Below are 19,857 nucleotides of genomic sequence, written 5' to 3' on the forward strand. Positions count from 1 at the left end.
ATCCATTCTAAGAAGTTACAGTCTATTCAAAAATCCTTTTTACTTTACACTTTAGGTCATTTCCGATGGGATTTTGTGCATATATTAGGCGTTTAAAACTTTTAAATCTACCTACACTTTCTAGTCGTAAGGAAATTCTTGGCATAATATTCTTAGTAAAAATCCTGAATAGTTTGCAGTTCTTTTCTCTTGCCTTAAATTAAATTTAATATCCCGTTTCGCTTTTCTAAGCAGTTTAGAAGCATACTGCTTAAATTTTATTGATCAAATTTCAACTATATAGCTTTCGCTCGGATCTTCGCCCGATTTATGAAAGTGACAAAACGCCCCTTCTCCTCATACGCCTATTTATAGACATTCCGAATAAAATTTATAGACATTCCGAAGAAAAAAAGTGCAAACCTCAATTAATTTCAATTCTTCTTCTAGCAACATGTACATATGTATATATTTGTTGTCATGGCTAAAATTTATTTCTAAGTAGCGGGCCATGGGTAAATTAAGTTTTTTTGAAAGTTTCACGAAGAAATCAAATCACATTTAAAAAATTCCAAATTCGACCCGACTTTGATCGCTTAGAGCATCTCTGATATAAGCCTGACATTAAAATATTATATTGTATATATATTATATTTTAGTTTTTTAGTTAGGTACATACTATAATAAAAAATTGTGTATTAAATATACTCAATTTCAAAATTCGAAGGCAAATATTTGGTTTTTGAAGGGTAACGTCGAAAAACGGATACGTTTCTTTATTCCTTATGACTCAATCTCACAAAAAATTGGTTTGGTCCAATACACAGCTGAGCGCTGTACGGTGTTATAGGTCCCAACCGAGATGCACTCTGTTCGTATTACTCGCGAATTTGGGCTTGTTTGGGTGTCTGCTATTTGGTTAATGAGCCAAGTAGTAAAATGGAGAAAATATTTTTTTGCGTTGAGTTTTTATAGCACTGCAAACGATTGTTTTTCATAAAACATGTTCTAATGTTATAAGTATAAGCTACATAAAATCTATAATTGAAGCAAAGCTTGCTTTGTTTTTAAAGAATGGTATTTAACTTAGCTCTGATATTTAACTTCTATTGATGTCATGGTCTTAATTTTCTTCGTGCAAATTTATACTTGCGCGGTTTTGCACCAGAAAAATCAATGCTTTCTTGTCGGCTGCGTATGACCGCAAACGCTGAAACAGCGGCGTGACTGTCTGCGCTCCGGTGAGCACTTCAGTGATTGCAATGGCGGTTCCTCCTTAGACACACACAAGCACTCGCACAATTGCGCGTACACAGTTCTCGGAATCCTCAAAGGAAATCGACGCTGGCAACAGCCGTTGGCAGCACCGACTGTCTCTGCGACTGTTGTCGGTTGTTTTGCATTTTGCTACATACATTTGCAATATTTTATTTCTTTTTACTCTGTGCCCACGTACATCCTTCATTCTTTCAGCGTATTTCACTCATGGCTCTCGAATGCAGTGCTTTCTTCGTTTCACTCTCGTCACTCATTACAGCGTGTGCCTGCATGTCAGAGCCATTAATCCTTTTCCCAAAACGAACACCAATACAAACGCAGCCTGTCTTGTCTGACACCCACCAGCTCACACTAACACACACGCGGCTACAAAAATGAGAACACAGTCAACTCTTGCGGAATATATGCAGACAGACAGATCCATCAACGCTGCCGCTTGCTTGAGTGCAGAGTATTATATAAGAATAGGTGTGTGGCAAAGCCAGGAAAACTTGTCGATTTCAGCGGAATGCTTCAAAATAAATTACACCTCAAGTCGATTTTATGTTTCACTATTTTTAAAAATCTTGTACTGATTCAGATATATTTTTGGATAGCAGATATAATAAAATAGACATACTCGTTTTGGTGAAAAAGTGATCTCTGTTCACTGCACTGTGATGCACAGATGTGTGTAAATGGAGTGCAAAGTCAATTGTTCCAGTAGTTAAAGCCTCAAGATCACATCCTCACAATGTTCCTTAATATATCATATATTTTCTCGCTAGAATAGGTGACACGCTTTGTTATTTTTTTAGTCGAGGTATACCTCAACCAAAGTGGTAACCAACAAAACGGAATTATTTATAGTAATGATATATTAAAGCTATGTTCACTCAGAAGAATTTGATCTTTGAAGTTAATCTAGGAGCGTATGGTGTTATTTGGTGGAACTAACACTTTCCTATTTTGATGATATCATAAAATGAAGTTCTCAAAAACAAATTGCTTAAAAAGTCTATATTTGTGTGATTTCATAATAGGTTTATATGCCTAATACATAGGAAAATTCGAATAGTAACCAAGCCTACTTTCCATATAATGTTTATCTTCAAAAGTACTAAAAAAGCGAAATTGTGTAAGGAAACTGTAAGCATTAAATATAACTACGAAGATGTTACGGGGTAGGTTTACTTCTGGGTCTTTCAAAAACTTGGGATCATTGGACATTAGATGCGGTTTTGCCATTTTCTCATAACTTCTTCCTCAAACAGTTTAGAATTTAACGGAACCGGACTATAACCATGATTATTCTGAATCCTTTTTTAAATTCGATACAGATAAATCAAACATTCGTAAATGTACCGCAATACAACTATGAGTAGCTCTGCTTAACAAATACTCTTAATAGGTTCATGGTACCTTCTTAAAGCCCATAACTCGATTAAAGATGCGTGCCCCTGCGATAGACTTTATACCATTTATATCGGTTATAAGGTTTAAGTGCCAGATACCTCCATAAAGTTAAGCGAAAATATTTCTGCTAGTACAACGGTCTATTTTTGTCCCTAAAACTAATCGATAAATATACTTTTTTCTATTAATCGAGCCTACTTATACTAAGTGGGTGTCTGATTTTGAAATGTTTCAAATCGTATTTTTGTAATTTGATACCTATTGTCAGATTTCCTTTTCAGTAAAATGAGATAAAGCGTAAGTAAATGTCGTACCTGAAATTTAGTTTTTATCTTTAAATATAGTATTTTCAAAAAAACTCTTCGGGCGACACTCTTATCATTCTGTCATCCATTATTTGGTATAATATTCTTAGGGCTAAGTTAAACAATTAAACTTTCAAATTTAGTTTTTGTTAAGAAATCTAAAGAAATTGTTCTCGTTGCAGTTTTAAGCACTCTTCGCTCCACGGTGCAAAACTCATTCACTCGAGAACTTCGCGCTTCATTTTCATGCTTGCAATTATCAACATTTTTCTTGTTTCAACTTACACAATAAGCAGATTTTTTATGGCTTTCAGTATTTCTGTCCCATAATCCAGCTAAACACCGCGCCACCAACCTCAACACAACAAGTGCTGTGTTACTACATAACTTAAGCTAATGGCTTGATTGCCTGCATGTGTATTATATGAAAACACCCTGTAGGAAAAATGCGAAAATAACTACACTTTGAACACAAGAACACCAATGCCAAAAAAGGTATTTGCTTCTAAGTACTATACTGAGAAAGTTGACACTGTTTTAAATTTCGGTTGGTGAATTTATTTTCATCCAGAATACTTTATATATGAGCATAATTTCGATTTCAAAATATAGGTTTGTGACACTCTACAATCCATTCCCGAGATTTGCAGTTTCTATGTATTTAGTGTTGGAGTTGTTCTAGAACGTCATATATGGATCGTTTAAAACATAGTCCGCGCCTTCAGTACGTGGGAGGAAGTGTCACCTTGGCCGGCATCGCTGATTTTCTCGTTGGGATATGGATATGTGAATGTGCGCGCTCGTACAAAGCGCCATGAAGCGCACAAGTAAAAATATTGCAATTGCAAATCTTAGGAGAGTTTCGCCTTTCCAACATTTCATTTCGCATTTTCTGCTCGTTTTTTATTTCTTTTCCCTTTAATGTACCTTCTCCTTACGCTTCTCTCGCCTTTCACAGTAAGTAATCCTACCGACGTTGGATTAGTGTGCGTGGGTTATATGAGTTTTTGTGTGTTTATATGTCAACGCTGATAATACTTGTTATAGAATGCCAACGGCTTAACCGACCAATACCAAACCGACGGCTGATATTCTCCCTTTACTTCCCTATCCACCGCGACAAGTGAGGACTTTGCTGATATTTCCGTTTCTGCGTGGCTTTAACTGTCCGCTACTCTCTACCACCAAAAGAAAGTAGAATTCTTCACTCTCGCCTTTCATGCGCAGTCTTTTTTCTGGTATGCGTCTGTGTCCGTTATGCGTTTCTGCATTTTTATTTGCTGTATTTACTGTCTTTCGCAACTCTGTTAAATTATTGTTCCCTTAAGTAAGTACAGACATGCCAGAACTGTTGTACTGCTGTGCTACGCGACAAACATTTTTATATTAGCCATAAAAATATGATTCCCTTTTTTACTTCTCTGCGTTTCTTTCTACTCCCATAACAATTTCAGAGTATGCTCGTACACAAACTCAAATATTATCATGTACGTGAACATACACAGTGTATTGGGCTAATAACAGCAAACACCACCCGGAAGGAGCCCCCAATAGTCAGATCAATTCCTGTTCCAGGACTAAGACGAATTCTCCATACTATCATCAGTCCATGGTAACCTAAGATTAATCCAAACTGCGCGTCTAGTTTTTACAAAAACCCTTCTCCATGGATAATGAATAGGCTGTCAAAATTTCGCTTTCTGGTAGATTTCTGACCGCGTCGGACTGATTGGGACCTAGGACTCCCAGAAGGTGCTTATGTACACGGGGAAATGGAAATGAATGAGTAACATGTAACCAGTTAGGAACTAGTGCCTTCGAGGCAGGAAAAGGGTTAATTCAGTCTCATTGGATCTTATAAGAAAGTCTGCTGTATTTTACGCTAGATGGAGTGTCTTAAAATTGTTTATGTGCAGCTTCGCTGGTCGCCATCACTTTTGCGTCAGTTAAGGCAAACAAAAGCTGTTGGGTCCCGAGCATTTCAAATGTACTCGCTTTTGCACTCACTTTAGCCAAAAGGGTACTGTTGCTCTTTCACATACATACACACATGTCTTTATATACAATGGCGCTGCGCATGAAAGCATGTTTTAATGTTTTAAATTGTATTTTGCCTTAACTATATTTTTTCCAAGTGTATGTATGTATGTATAGACAAGCGCTTATTTCGTCCAAACATGAATGGCATTTGGAGTGCTGAGATTTCGGCTGTCGTGGGAGTGAAATGCTGCAAGTAATTACTTCGTATTGTACCGGCGACTGATAGCACTCAAGTACCCATTGAAGTTGGTGCGGTTTTATGGCACAAATTCTTCATAGTCTTAGATTAAAAACTTTATGCATTTTAAGACTCTTTCAAATTAATATTTTTTCAGACAAAGTGTCTATCCCTTTGTCGCTTTAAGTAATGACATCAAAATGTGGAACTTTTTTTCGTCACCAAATAAGCTTATTTATTCTTGATAGCGAACAACCATTCTTTAAAGTTGGTAATATTTTTTGTAAAAGCAGAAATGTATTAAACATTTAATTACGTATGCCAAACCTGGCGCTCAGCTGTACCGAATAATATGTACGATTGTTGTTGTACGCCAACTGAAGGGTTCCAATATCTCATCGCCTTTGAATAACTCATTTTATGAGAAATGTTTCCAAGCCGTTAATATCTTTGAGAGTTTTGACATTGCCTGTTGAAGAGAGATCTCCATCGTAGAAGTAATCAAGGACTGATTGTCCCCAAAGTTGAATCGATTTTTAAGACAGTCTTGAGTCTTGTTTCCATTAATGTTATATTCCACACATTCATACATATAACGAACCCTCCAACACATTGTTTCTTTTTGTTCAAATTAATTTCGAAGAAAGCTGATATCCTGATGAAAAGGGACAAAATGAAACATCAAGAAGTCGAAAGTCAGAGTCTGAGGATGTATTCGAGGTTCTAAGGTATCGAAAAAATACTGGTTCCGTTTTAGTCAGTCAGTCGTAAAGAAATAATGAAGCAATCATGATTACAATAAGATAACCCTGCCACTTTAAAAATACAACTAAACAGCATTGTCTGCATCTAATTAGCATTATACCAAATGCAAAAGTATTTGAGAATGTGTAAGGACTAATTTTTATAATATTTATGAGCAATATTTCCTCGCGTGAAAATAATTCCATACTCAACAAGTACTCTCAAGGAAAGCTCATGGTAATGGGCAGGTTGTTGGAAAACCCCAAATTGATATACATTGAAAACTTGGCGGTAATAGAGCTAAATATTAAGAAATTGAAATGAAAAAAAAAAACAAGTAAGCAAGGGCTAAGTTCGGGTGTAACTGAATATTTCATACTCTTGCAACTTTTAAGAAGCAAATCCGGGGAAATACCTTCAATTAATTAATTTTATAAATATATATGTAAGTCATACACTGACTGACATATTGAGCATTGAATTTGTTAGAATAACGAAAATCATTATATGTGGTACATGAGGCTACTTTTTTTTATTGTATTCAGTAATGTTTACAATTTCAGCGTAAAAAGTTATACGCAAGAATAACGTTTACAAGGTGTTCAATTTTATGATTAAAATAATCGTTCTCCAATTCCAACTTTTCGTGCGCTTTTGCCATTTTATGAAGAAAATCCACAAACTATTCATGAACAACTATTACATTCACCTAAATTGATAGTTTCGTGTGATTTTTGTTCTGGTGGAATCATCGGTCCGTACTTCTTTCGCAATGAAGCTGGTCCATGGAGAGCGGTATAGAATGCTAACCAACTTTTCCGCAATAGGAAGATGTTGATCTTTTTAACAAATGGTTTCAACAAGACGGGGCTATGTGCGACACAGTACCTGCAACCACCGAATTATTGAGAGAAAAGTTTGGAGATTCGATAATTTCAAGGAATTGTGACATTGAACGGCCTTCAAGAAGTTGTGATTTAACATCAGTAGACTACTTCTTGCGGGTTTAGTCTTTAGCAATAAACCAGACTCTCTTCAAGCTTTAGGTCAATATTCAACGTGCTGTTCATGACACAATACAATACAATACAAAATGATACAACTTGGTTTAGTGGAAAAAGTACTCGAATATTGTGTTCATCGAATTCGTTCCTGCAAAAGTAGTCGTGGAGGCCATTTGAATGATGTTATATTCAGAACATAATTATATCGATTGTACTTCATACTAATTAAAAAACATTTGAATTTCCTTAACAATTAGTGTGTTTTTTTTAAAGAAATCATAACGCTCTTATTGGAAAACCTTGTACGTCCAATATTATTAGTTCAGTTAATTTTGTTAAGATATTTATGGTATAAAGCCAATCAAAAGTTGGAAAATCTTGCATTTTTGCCATGACCACAGAAAAATATGTTCTCTGAGTTTTATTAAGTACCTAGGGCAAGTTTTCATCCGATTTTAACTATTTTATTAACAAAGATACATACATTGATATTAGAGAAACAGGTTCTTTCAATTTCATTGAGATAACTCATTTCTTGACCCATATTTGCGGTATAAAGTCAGCCGGAAGTTCGAAAAATCTTCTATTAGGTATATGGGGACTACAGGAATTATTGCTCCAGCTCAACGTTTTTGGCACACGGGCATATCAATATCAGATAAAGATTCTCACATCAAAAGTAGTAGGAAAATTGTAATAAGACCCCTGCGGAGGACCAAAAAAGCGTATACATTTTTCTCCACAAACATTTGTGGTATCACCACACTTTAAAATTTATTGGCATAGACTTTCATATGCTAATATTCCGAACAGCAGGCGGAAGCTGACACTGTGGTAGGGTTGAAGAGAGCTGGTTTGCCGACCTGGTGGCCCGCTCACTTCCATTGTTTCATTTTTAGCTTCTGCTGCTCACACGCTGAGCACAAATGTGACGTCCAGTTGAAAATTTTATTTTTATTCATAATGCCTTGCCATTCTTGCCTTGCAATGTTGTGTTATTTTCGAGTGCCCCGTCATCTTGCTGCATTTTCTATATTTATTATGTTCGCTCCTTCATATCCGAATCGTTTTTCTTCAACCACTTCCTGCGTATTTCAAGGCGATTTCCGTGCTTCATGCTGCGCTTGACAACGTTTCCTGCACTGCAGTTTTGCACTAGCCAACTCAATGTTCGTAGTTTTACAGTTGCTTAGCCAAGCGCGGCCGCAATTTGAGATTCTATTTGCATTTAGCGCAGCAAGACAACTAGCCAATGAGCCAACAAGTCTTAAGTGCCGGACCGTTTGCTTTTTGCTGTGCAGAGTTGCCTTTTCATTTATTCATATTTCTTTAGAATTACAAAGAATTGCGAATTGATATTTAATAGTAATTCGTGTGGTTTTTGATATATATAGGTATATATATATATTCCCTTAAATAAACTATTTGTCTTTTGTTTTTTAATGTTTGATATTCGAATTTCTCTTTTTACAGATGCCACTTTGGCCGAGGTCTTCGACACACATCTGCGCGGTCCCGGCTTCGTGATGGAGCCGCCCGGTCGGGTTGAATTTTCCAATTCGTCTGGCGGTTGGCTCGACTGCTCGGCGTCCGGCAGCCCACAGCCCACCATCGACTGGGTGCACGCGGACGGTACTGCAGTCTCGGAAATCCACGGCGTGCGACGCGTACTGCGTAACGGCACTTTGGTGCTCTTGCCATTTCCGGCGGCGGCCTACCACCAGGACGTGCACAATACGATTTACCGTTGCATCGCCAGCAACAATGTAGGGCGCATCGTGTCGCGCGACGTGCAAGTGCGTGCCGGTGAGTAAACTAAGCAATCACTTTTTTACTTCGATAAGGTTATAAATCATAACCATAAGCCAAATAAATTCGTATGTGTGAATGACAAAGAATATTCGCCACTGGGAACTTCTACGTAGGTATGACTGCAGGTGATCGAAGATGAGATTGCGCACGTCGAGTTCAATGCCAAGCATGTGAAGTGTAGCAGTCGTGTCAAAGCATAATAGGAATGTTCTCAATTGTCGTTATGTACGAAACGACGGTGAAATGTCATAACTTTTACACACATATATATATATTAAAAAAGCAAGAAATATTTCCTTTGAGGTAATACCAGTAACACCGAGTTATGACATAAATAAAAACGGTGTTTTATGGGGTTGCTGAAACTTCATTCACAAAGTAGTATTCCACGATCTCAAGCCAAAATTTCAAAACCAATTTTTTTTAACAAACGTTTGGGAAAACAGGTTTAAGTTTTTTACATAATGTAAAGTATTGTTGTTTTATTGATAAAAAATGTGAAAGATGAATACACATGCTTCCCCCCCAAGATATAATTAAATTTTTTTGATATATAATAATAAGAACTAAAGATTATTGAAGAAAAACCCAAAAAGGAGGGTAAATATAATTTTCAAAACCGCGCTTTTTTTGGAGTTAGTACTGTTAGTAAAATATTGATTCAAAATACAATTAAAGTTCGAAAAAATCAGAAATATATATAAAATGTGTAAAAATATCGCGAGCGATTAAGATATTAAGTTAGTTTACTAGGGGAAAAAGCTCTTTCAAGGTAGTTAAGCGTTTAAGATGTTCGTTTTCTCATTTCTAAAAACTCTGGCGTTCCAATAGTAGAGACTTTTACAGTGGAAAAATAAAATGAAAAAAAAAACAGACTCGATGCAATGTCTAAACTGAACAGCAGAGTAAAACTCACCGTTGATTGCTATATCTTGTATACTCTTTTTTAATAAATGTCAAAAGTGACTGCAAATGCGAGCATTTTAACAGCATAACTAACTGTAATTCGCCTTGTTGTAGTTGTTGCGCAGGCATACAAAGTAGATGTCGAGGTGCTGTCTGCCGCCCGAGGATGCACCGCCATACTGCGCTGTGTCGTGCCGACGTTCGTTAAGGAATTGGTGCGAGTGGTCTCGTGGGTTCATGAACCTGCTATCTACATCTACCCATCTCTGCAAGGAGGTAAGTCAAAGCAAGAGCATTTTCAGTTTATTCTTTCCTTGTTTTCCTTGTCCTTTATCAAAGCACTAGGACTTATGCGCGCAACGAGCTTAGAATATCGTCGTGTAAAGTTCGCAAAGTGTGCATTTTTTGTTAAGATTTGACAGTGAGTGCAACCAGTGAGCTCGACTAGGCATTAAAGGCGAAAATGTGATTATTCGCGAGAGTGACAAAAAATTAAAACCGGAGGCGAGCAGCAACACTTGTGCGTACGTTATCCTTTCAGGTGTGCCAATGGGTGTTCGGATGAGGTGTTCTGTATTCTGATTCTGTCAAGGTGTAAACTGTGATTTTCTTGACGGCCCTTACAAGCAACAGCATTCTGTGGCAGCTCAACATTCAAGATATTTGCTCCCAACTCTTAACCATTTTCTTACCTTTCTTGATCAAAATTTAAATACTTTATCATTTTCTTATGGAACATTGCATTGGCCATTTTGTCGAGTCGATGAAAATTACCTTAAACATTGATTAAGCAGATGAATAAAATATGAGGCAATTAATGAAACAACCTCATAACTTCTTCCATAGATGGCAAATTTCACCTATTGCCCACCGGAGAGCTGCTCATTCACAACTTGCAGGAGAGCGATGAATCGCAGTCGTTTCGCTGCCGCAGCATGCACCGTTTGACGCGTCAAGTGGTCGTCAGCTCACCAACCCGTCTCAGAATAAATTGTGAGTAGTTCGATCTTTCGATATATATATCTAAATATTTCAGTTATTTTCGTTGTTGTTGCTTTAATGGAATTTTTAATTAAAACGCTTCAATAATTAATTTAATTTTTTTGTACGATTTTTTCTGCTAATAATTACGGTTTACATAAGCTTTAATTTTAAAGTACAAAGCCGAAAATGTAAATTAATAATACAGGAAATTTCACATATGTTTGTGTGTGTGTATATGCGTGTGCATAATTTTCGTTTAATTTCAGCGTCACTAATTAGCTGCTTTTTTGAGCAACTTGGCCACAAATTCGTGCGTCGAATATATTAATTGAATAAATTTATAATTTGAACGCATGAACACACTCAACGAATTGAAATAAAATCGCATTGCTGTATTTTCTTTTGTTTGTAATTTTTTGTATTTGTTGCATTTCTATTGAGCGGCGTTGAAAGCTTTCATGAAACAAAACCGCAAACGCATAAATTATTTTTTAACACTCACGATTTTAAATTAAAAACGAAAATATTTGCAACGGTTTTGTTATTTACTTATGCTTCCACACACATACATTAGTAGAATTTTAACTAATGACCAATTTTGTGAACTTCCTGCCAAATTGTGAGACCTCAATGTCCATTTCCGTTATGAAGACCGAACCTTCGATCATTGGTAGAAATTCATTTGAATCGAGTCAAACCGATTTATACTAAAAAGATGAGAGTACATCCATCTACCTCTTGGAATGTGTTGAAGGACAAGCTTCGTCTGCATGCTAGACCGGGACACGTTTTTTTTTATTTTATACTTAATCTTTGTTGTGGTATTTATTTGTATACTATTTAAAGTTCTGTAGTATTACCATAAAATAAGTAAGTTTCCAAGTTCTGGTTGGATCAAAGTATCTTGGTCTCCTTTATTAACCAGTGATAACACTTTGAATTACCATTTCTTATCACCAAACTATTGGAATATTTTTAGCTCACCGTGGCATCATTTCACCGAGTGTCGTCGAACATACTTCCCATGTACAAGTTTCACAAGATGAGGGTGCAGTTCTGTTATGCGTAGCTCAGGGATGTCCATCGCCGGAGTACAAGTAAGTAAAATGAGAAGGCTAACTGGCTAACCCAATAATTTTAATGAAAACCAGTTGCCGTTCCAAAAGCGCTCCAAAATACGCACCTGCTTTTCAAGTAAAGCACATCAATAATAAGATTTATTGACATTTTTAAGAAAACCGCAAACGTACTTATATTTTTCAAATATCTACAAGCAAAATGAAATGAAATTCATTTCTAAACGAAGCAAAACCAAAAAAAAAACCTCAAATGTAGATCCAAAAACATTACATAGCTAAAATCAACTTGCGCAAAAAAAAGATACACTTTTAATAGGATATATTTGCAGTCTTTCCTTTCGTGGACTTCTTAGAATTTCCTGCTGGACTGGTATATTCTCCGACGCAATTTTTTGATATTTATTTATAAAGTTTCTCTCGACTGAATCACGGTGGGGTGCGAAGTATGGTTCACTTGAGGAATTCATGCAATTTCGCTTTACAGATGCTTTGCACAGGCAAAGGCGAAGCTGTGACAAGCAGCGCCTATTAAATGTAATTAGTTTTCTAAAAAGCAAGTGCGTGAGACACGAAGACATGAAAACATAAACTTCAACTTACAAAACACGCCAGTTAATGAAACTCACAAGGCTAGCCAACCACAGCTCAGCTGCAACACATAAATAAGTAAGTAGCCAAGTGACGCGCATTGTGCCACCCATTAACGCGGCCTAGCAAAAGGACGAAAGGACGCCACCGGGCAAACAAAATACGACTATGTGAAAACGACGTTGGTGTTGTTTGTAGTGTTGTGCTGTTATGGGGCTCGTAGACGCGTAGAGAGCGTTGCTAAAATGAGACATTTGTCACATTCATTTTAATAAAATAATGAAATTGACGCACGAAAAGTAATAAAAAGCATTTGTGTTTTATTAAAACCACAGAATGAGTAGGCAGCCAAGCAACAAGGCGGTTCTAGAGCTTACGCGAAGAAATATGCCATACATAGAGAAAGGCAGAATAATCGCAAACGCAAACGAAGTAAGCTTTTGTTATAGTTGAAGATGACATTGTACAGGGAGGCGGTGGAGGTGCGTGGTGAGAAGTCATAGCACTATTGAGACCACTATTATGATTATGGCTCAATCTGCCAATGAATAAGTGGTTGTTCTTATTAGCAGTATTGGCAAGAGTCGAGTTAAATGACTTATAGCCGTACATATATTTTTTTTAGTGAATGTACGTAAAAATGGTTGGGAAATGCACCATTAAATGCCCGAACTTTTTCTAGTTTAATTAAATAACCCCCAGAAATTTATTTTCGTGAAAAGTTAGCAACAATTAATGCCTGTTATTTCATTCTCATCCAACATACCACAATAAATTGATAATTTTTAATAGCTGCTTTGGAAAACTTTCGAATATACCATTTCGATTGCAATATACTGTTATAACTGACATATGTCTGAATTAAGTCACTGAATTTCGATACGCGATTCTGAGCACCATACATAAATATTTTTCTCTTCCTTTAATACTCCCGACCTCAGAATAGCGGATTTCGAAGTTGCCGTCCGATTATATTTCGACTTCGACACTTTGCTTCGTGTAAATGTGCATCGGATAGTGCGAATATAGAGAAACGCGATGGGTATAATATAAAAGTCGAGCTTTGTTGTTCTGCTCTAACGGAAATGTAACAGTAATGGAGAAATGCCGTTACAGAATTTTTTTGCTGCTGAAGTTTTATTGCTTCTGGTGACAACAACGCATATACGATGCGAGTGGTTTCACACAACAAAACATGGAATGGGTGGAGTGCTTACTTAAGGTGGCCAGGGAAATAGGAAATGTAAGAATTATTGAAGTATTGCGGATTCCTGGTCCCAACGCGGCCGTAAACACCAGCAACACCACGACTGGCATTGACTGTGGCGAGGAGCCATTAACGAAAGGATAGTGGAAAATGTGAGACACCACCAACAACAAAACAAATGTATACACATTACACACATACATAAGCACAGACGAAGCATACAAACATATATATTTAAACACTAAAAGTATTGTGCGTGCGACATGGCTGAGTGTGATAGCATATTCCATCTTCCCCATACTACTTGAAAGCTCCTTAAATAGCAGATCTGTATGCGGGCGATGTCCAACGAGCATGGAGTCGTTCGAGCGCAGAGTATAGATGCGCTCGAGCGTGACGAGCACGCACACACTTAAGATTTACGCAGAGCTTGATCTGGACATCAAATGGACTTGACAGTGTGAAAGAAGTGAAGAATAGCATTATTGACTAGCGAGGAGATGCTGAGGAGAAGAACCAAGTTATTCCGCAAAGTAAGCTTACAAAAGCACAACAAATAATTCGAAATGTTATTTTAAGAGCTCGAACTCAGGGACAGGAACAGACGTGAATTCTAACAATGGCAAACACACTTCCATAATATCTATTACATGCGCCAGAAGTCCGCATATGTTATTCCACATGTGCTGAATGGTACTTGATAGCTGCTTGATTCGTAGCTGAGGCATGCGTGTTCCCTCTTGTGCACTTGGCTACAAGGCAAAAGTTCGAACCACTAATTGTGTTGCAGCAATTGCAATTAGCTTGCGAGCGGTGGCATGCAACCACAATACTTACAGCGTTCAATTAATGAACAGTAAATTTACAAGTGTTGTTTGGAATAAAGACCCAACTACGCTTTTGTCATACTTATGTTACGAGTGGAGAATCTGAAGCTGTATAGTAGTCTCTAGTAAAGATATAAACTCCAGCAGAACTGTTAAGCTTCTAAGCAAGGCGAGTGGTATTTTACACAGAAAAAAGTATTGGAAAACTTCTGGAGACCCATCATTGACGATAGATATCAGTGAATGCATTTTGTAGCCTGAACTTCCACTTTAAGATTCTTTTTGGAAGACTATATAGCAATTAACTCAATGAAAGGTAACTTTCCGGAATAAATAACTTTAGAGCATTCTTCAAACTAGTAAACATGCTTAACGGTATATATATAAACCGATACTTTTGATTCAAGCCAATTATTGGCTTCATAGTTAGTTTTTAGGTAGGAGACTATTCTGGTACCCTTAATTATGTAGGGGTTCATTCGTTCTCTAGCAATCCGAAATAGTTTCAGGGATACCACAGAAGAGCGAATGTTTGTAAAGAACTGTGCACATTCTTTTTCCCATCACTCCTAAATCCACACCAGTTTATACCTAGTAAATAAGTGAGCTTATGTATCTATAGCCATATATTATATGTATAGGTGAATGTTCCTTGCCAATTTCTTTCGTATATGCTTCTTACTTTTGTATACGGCGACGGCGACCAGCTGCAAAGGACACAATATTAATGCGACCTGTCGTGTTGCTGCTAAAATAGCGTCGAAGCAATTGCCTGGGAATAATAAAAAAGGTGCACTACCAAGAGGGTTTTAACGCAATGAAATATGAATGGAAACATAGTGGCAAAATCGAGCAAACACACACGCTTATAACATAAGTGCATGTCAGTTCCTTAAGTTTTCACATGTTTACACATTGAAAATGTCAAATAGTAAAAGAACACTTGCAACACTTACCTGCATATTATGTCTTCAAAATATATGAGTGCTTCAATTTCTATAAGACATTAAATAAAAACAGTTGAACTTTTGGGTTCATAATTGAGAGATGCTGGAGTACATAGATATATATGAAAATTAAACATTAAGAAACCGCTCAAGCTGCTTAACGCACTTAGTAATTACATTGCATTTTACTATTTGACTATTTTGTGTGAAAATAGACGAAATTGCGTAAAATTACAAAAAGTTTGGGGTGTATCTACGGAAAAATGTTAGAAATGTTAAATATAATAGAAGAATCGATCGAGCGGTCGACCACTGTAAGAATTAGACAGTAGGAGTGACATCGTCCCCATTTAATTGAAAATTTGTATCGCACGTACTACTTGACCGATTTGAATAAAAATTGGTTTACAATAGCATTCGGTGAAGATTCTTGTTTGACATCTGTATAATTTAATGTTCCTACGCTTGACTTTATCAGGTATACTTATGTAGAGCTTTTCACTTATTTTCTTATATTTACCATAAATAAATGATAGTACTAACATTTTGCTTACTTATATGCTGTTTTCTTGTGATCGGGTTTTGCAAAGTGGAGCAATGTGCTCACCTTCGCTCTGCCTGTTTAAGTAATTGCTTGTATTTAGAGCAATATCACTCGCCTGCCATGCGCAAGCCTTTCGAAAGTAATGCCATTTAGCACATTCGCCGTACGCATCAGCAATTCATATCTTTAATTTATTACGCATACTGTGCGGTGTGAATTACAAGCACAAATGCAAATCTGCCTGCTCTACCTATGCGGTCACCAATACCACACCCACGCAAGCATGTGCACACATGAGTAAGCACCCTACACTCAAACATCAAACTAGTCATTAAATGTAGCAGTTTACAACTAGAAACTCCTTTCGGAAATCCAACTAGGCAGATAAGCTTGCTTATTCATTATTTTTATTTGCAAATACTTTTATATTTTTTTGACCTGCCTTGCGATTGGTATATTTCTGATCGAAATTCGACAACTACAAGATATATAAAGAATATGAATTTCTTGAATGAAAAGGACACAGTCGGCTGACCAATTGGCCTTGTGATTCAAACTAGTTGGCAACTAGTTGAATCGGCTGTAGGGTACTCGTAAATGCTTCTGCAAATGCGCATTTGTATTTGGCATTATGAACGTGTTTGTAATTTACGCGGCCTGTCTGGGTAACATGCGGTTTGGCAAATACATTTAGTTGCTGCTCTCCTGCAGCACAAGAAGCACACTTGTAGGCGGTTGTGGGCTTCTATTTATGGCAAGGCCGCAGCCTTACGTGCTCGTGAATGTTGGGGGCGGATTCGTGCTGTTTAGGCAACTTCATAAACCATCAAGCACCGACCAAAAAACAAGCAACGTTTAATTAAGAAATATCACCGCATTAATCTCCTATTCACACATACACTCACATTGACGCACTCAAGCAGCATTTGCACTCTCATATGGGCATACAGATGGACTCGTATTTATGAAGATGCATATACTTATATTTCCACTAACATATATTTATACTAACGCGTGCACGAGAGGCTTAAGCTCGTGTGATAATATTTAGAAAATATGAGTATTCACATACTAACTGGTGTAAGCACTCGCGCTTCCACGAGGGTGTGCTTTCATATGTGCGGTGGTTTGCTTGGAGTATATACCTACATGCGAAGGTATCCTTTTTAATCAGCGCGAACACGCCGGTGCGCGCAGGCACTTGAGCGGTCGTCGCACTGTCGTTGCGGTTGCAAGAACACTGCGTGTGCTAGTGTGTGTGTGTGGGTGGTAGAATGTCATAGGACGTGCAAGCTGTGAGTGTTACATTTCTGCTGGTGTCGCTGTGTTTTCGCTCTTTCTTGTTGCTAGAAAAATTACGCTTTAAAATTATTCGCTGACTGACAATCGCGAGTTTTTCCTTCCACTACTCGTGAAAGTGTAGAATTTTGCATATACACGCAGAGACTTGTAGTCCACTGTTTCGAAAGTGGTGGTCTCAATATTGTCTCACAAGTCGATGGTAGTTTCGGACCAATATAAAAATGGCATACGGCTTATCAGCCCTTCGAAGCCATCTTAAAACTCGTATGATATTTTAGTAGGAACACATCCGCTAATAGAACAGGTATCAGACAGGAATTTCGCAATGAAGTAACCATTAATAAGCTCAGCAAGCATTTCACAGCGAGACGGTGCTCTTCAAATGTATTATTTTCATTAAAATAATCCCTTCTCTTGGATTTACAGTGAATCAGATATGACAACGCGCCCATGTAAGTCTTATCTCAAAGTAGCTTGGACCTCGTTTAGAAACTAAGCACTATCGACTTTTTCTTGGTTAGTCGGTGAGTTTAATTTAATATGGACCGCATTTCCAATTCTGGGAGAACTGAGTGTTTCTTGGAACTAATGCAGATCATCTTTTGTTTTTGTATGCTGGGCATAAATCTTCTACCACGCATACACACATACATAGTAGATACATATTGTGCGTTTACTTAGGTGTTGGCGTTGGCGTTGAAAAGATGTTTATAACAGTATCCATTAAAATGCATACGTATGCGTGTGTGCGTGATGAGTGTGTTGTGGCAGTTGGGTGCTTAGTCACAACTTAATGCCATATATTTATCCTCGGTACACAGTTCAAATTATGAATATATACACACATACTTACATACTACACAAACTACATGACTCTATGACATAATATACAACCACAGTCATCTTTTTCATATACATACATATACTTGTACATATATAATCAGACAAAGCGATTTGTATTCACTTTCACACAAATATATGCTTTGGAAATTCATTTTTGACTTTATGATATCGCTAGTTCTCTACACCCTCACTTAACCACCAAACACCAAAGGCACCGTATATATGTATATATATATACATTGTGCCAATGTAAATGGTTTCCATTTGGTGAACGCTGCTTGCATCTGAGCAGTTGGCACCTTGAAATAATTGTTGTGTAAAACACATTGACACAAAGATTTGTTGTTCGTTCAAATTGGTGCAACCACGCCTGTTTTTACTCGCAGCAAAGATTGTTTTCTTTAATGAAACACACATGTGCGGTTGCAGGCATGTGTGGGTGGGAGGGTGACAATTAAATAGCGTGTGTGCGTGCATGTGTTTGTGCAGGTTTCGTATATGTGCCACTATGTTATTACACGCCGGTGAATACTCAGACAGTTTCTTTCATTAAATGCTTGCAAATGTATTTGCAGTGTTCTTGTATTAAATTTCTCATCAACATTTGCTCAGAGTTGAGATATTCAAAAATATGTACATATTTGTATATACGAGTATGTTGGTATGTTCGTTTGAACTTCGTGTTTTGTGTTCTCAGCAATGCCACGAGTGAATGTCGTAAATTTCAACGTTTTCTTCTTTAGAACCTCAATAATTTAAGTAAAGCACCGCTATTTCTCTTTGTGTAGTTTTATAAATGGCTTACTTTGGCGAAAAATACTTTGGAATCTAGTTCAGTTCAGTTTCAATAATTAAAATAACGAGTAAGTAATTCGAACCTCAATAATTTAAGTAAAGCACCGCTATTTCTCTTTGTGTAGTTTCATAAATGGCTTACTTTGGCGAAAAATACTTTGGAATCTAGTTCAGTTCAGTTTCAATAATTAAAATAACGAGTAAGTAATTCGTTGTGCAGACAGTTTAAGTCCAAACTTGGGTTATTGAATATTTTCCCATTCCGGAGCAGTGTTTGATCAATGCGTTTCAGTGACTGGCGAGTCGTAAATTAAAACCAAAATTCAATTTCTATGCAATCTGTATAACGCTATAGATACGAAGTTTGATCGACACAGTTCTAAAGGTAGCATCTTGAGATATTTGGAGACTAAGTAATATACTTTCTTTAAGGCAATCCATAGCTAATTTCTAGTATTTTTTGGCAATTATTTGATGAAAGTTGTTGGAGCTTAGTGTTCACTCGAGAATATCATTAGGGAACATTATATGTACTGCGTTCAGTGGTTCCATATGCTTGGCGCTTGCTATTTCTGTTGATATATATGTGTTTGTTTATCATATAATGTATATAGGTGTTCCTCTTATAAAACAAAAGGTTCCCAGGACGTAACAAAGTCATGTGCGAAATTACGAAGCTCTTTTCTATTCTTTCTTTTCAAAAAATTTTACATTTACCTTCTCAAGCTTCAGCGAAATTTCATCCGACTCGATCTTGCTAGATGAGAATCGGCTGTTAACATTTTTTTAAACTTCTAGTGCGAATTCTATTACTTCTCTTGGTTATTTCGTGCATTTTCGTTTGTTACTAATTAGATTAAAGAAATCTTCAGTATCGAAAACATTTCCTGTCTCGACGCTAAATCATTTAGTTGCAATTCCCAGTTATTTAATCGCGATTGGTATTAGAATAATAACAGTAAACACAAGACTAGGGCGACATCGGTTAATCCAAAATGTTTTCCGTTATTTTGGTAGTAATCAATCAAACTATGTAGCTCCAATTATGTTTTCATATGTGTCCATATATCTATATGTAAACAGTTCTATGTTATAAATTA

At 36.9% G+C, this 19,857-nt stretch overlaps 1 protein-coding gene across 6 annotated transcripts in view; it reads left to right on the plus strand.

Moving 5' to 3' along the window:
• The window catches only part of Dscam2 (Down syndrome cell adhesion molecule 2), an 89,483-nt gene that overhangs the window by 10,447 nt on the left and 59,179 nt on the right, over positions 1–19,857 (plus strand). For all 6 annotated transcript variants that reach the window (XM_036364040.2, XM_036364044.2, XM_036364042.2 and 3 more), the window contains exons 2-5: positions 8,397–8,729; positions 9,756–9,917; positions 10,488–10,634; positions 11,605–11,722. In XM_036364040.2, the coding sequence (XP_036219933.2) occupies positions 8,397–8,729; positions 9,756–9,917; positions 10,488–10,634; positions 11,605–11,722 (760 nt within the window). The remainder of the gene's footprint in view (positions 1–8,396; positions 8,730–9,755; positions 9,918–10,487; positions 10,635–11,604; positions 11,723–19,857) is intronic.

The sequence above is a fragment of the Bactrocera oleae genome, chromosome 6 (genome assembly GCF_042242935.1).
Source record: "Bactrocera oleae isolate idBacOlea1 chromosome 6, idBacOlea1, whole genome shotgun sequence".
Classification (NCBI taxonomy): Eukaryota; Metazoa; Arthropoda; class Insecta; order Diptera; family Tephritidae; genus Bactrocera; species Bactrocera oleae.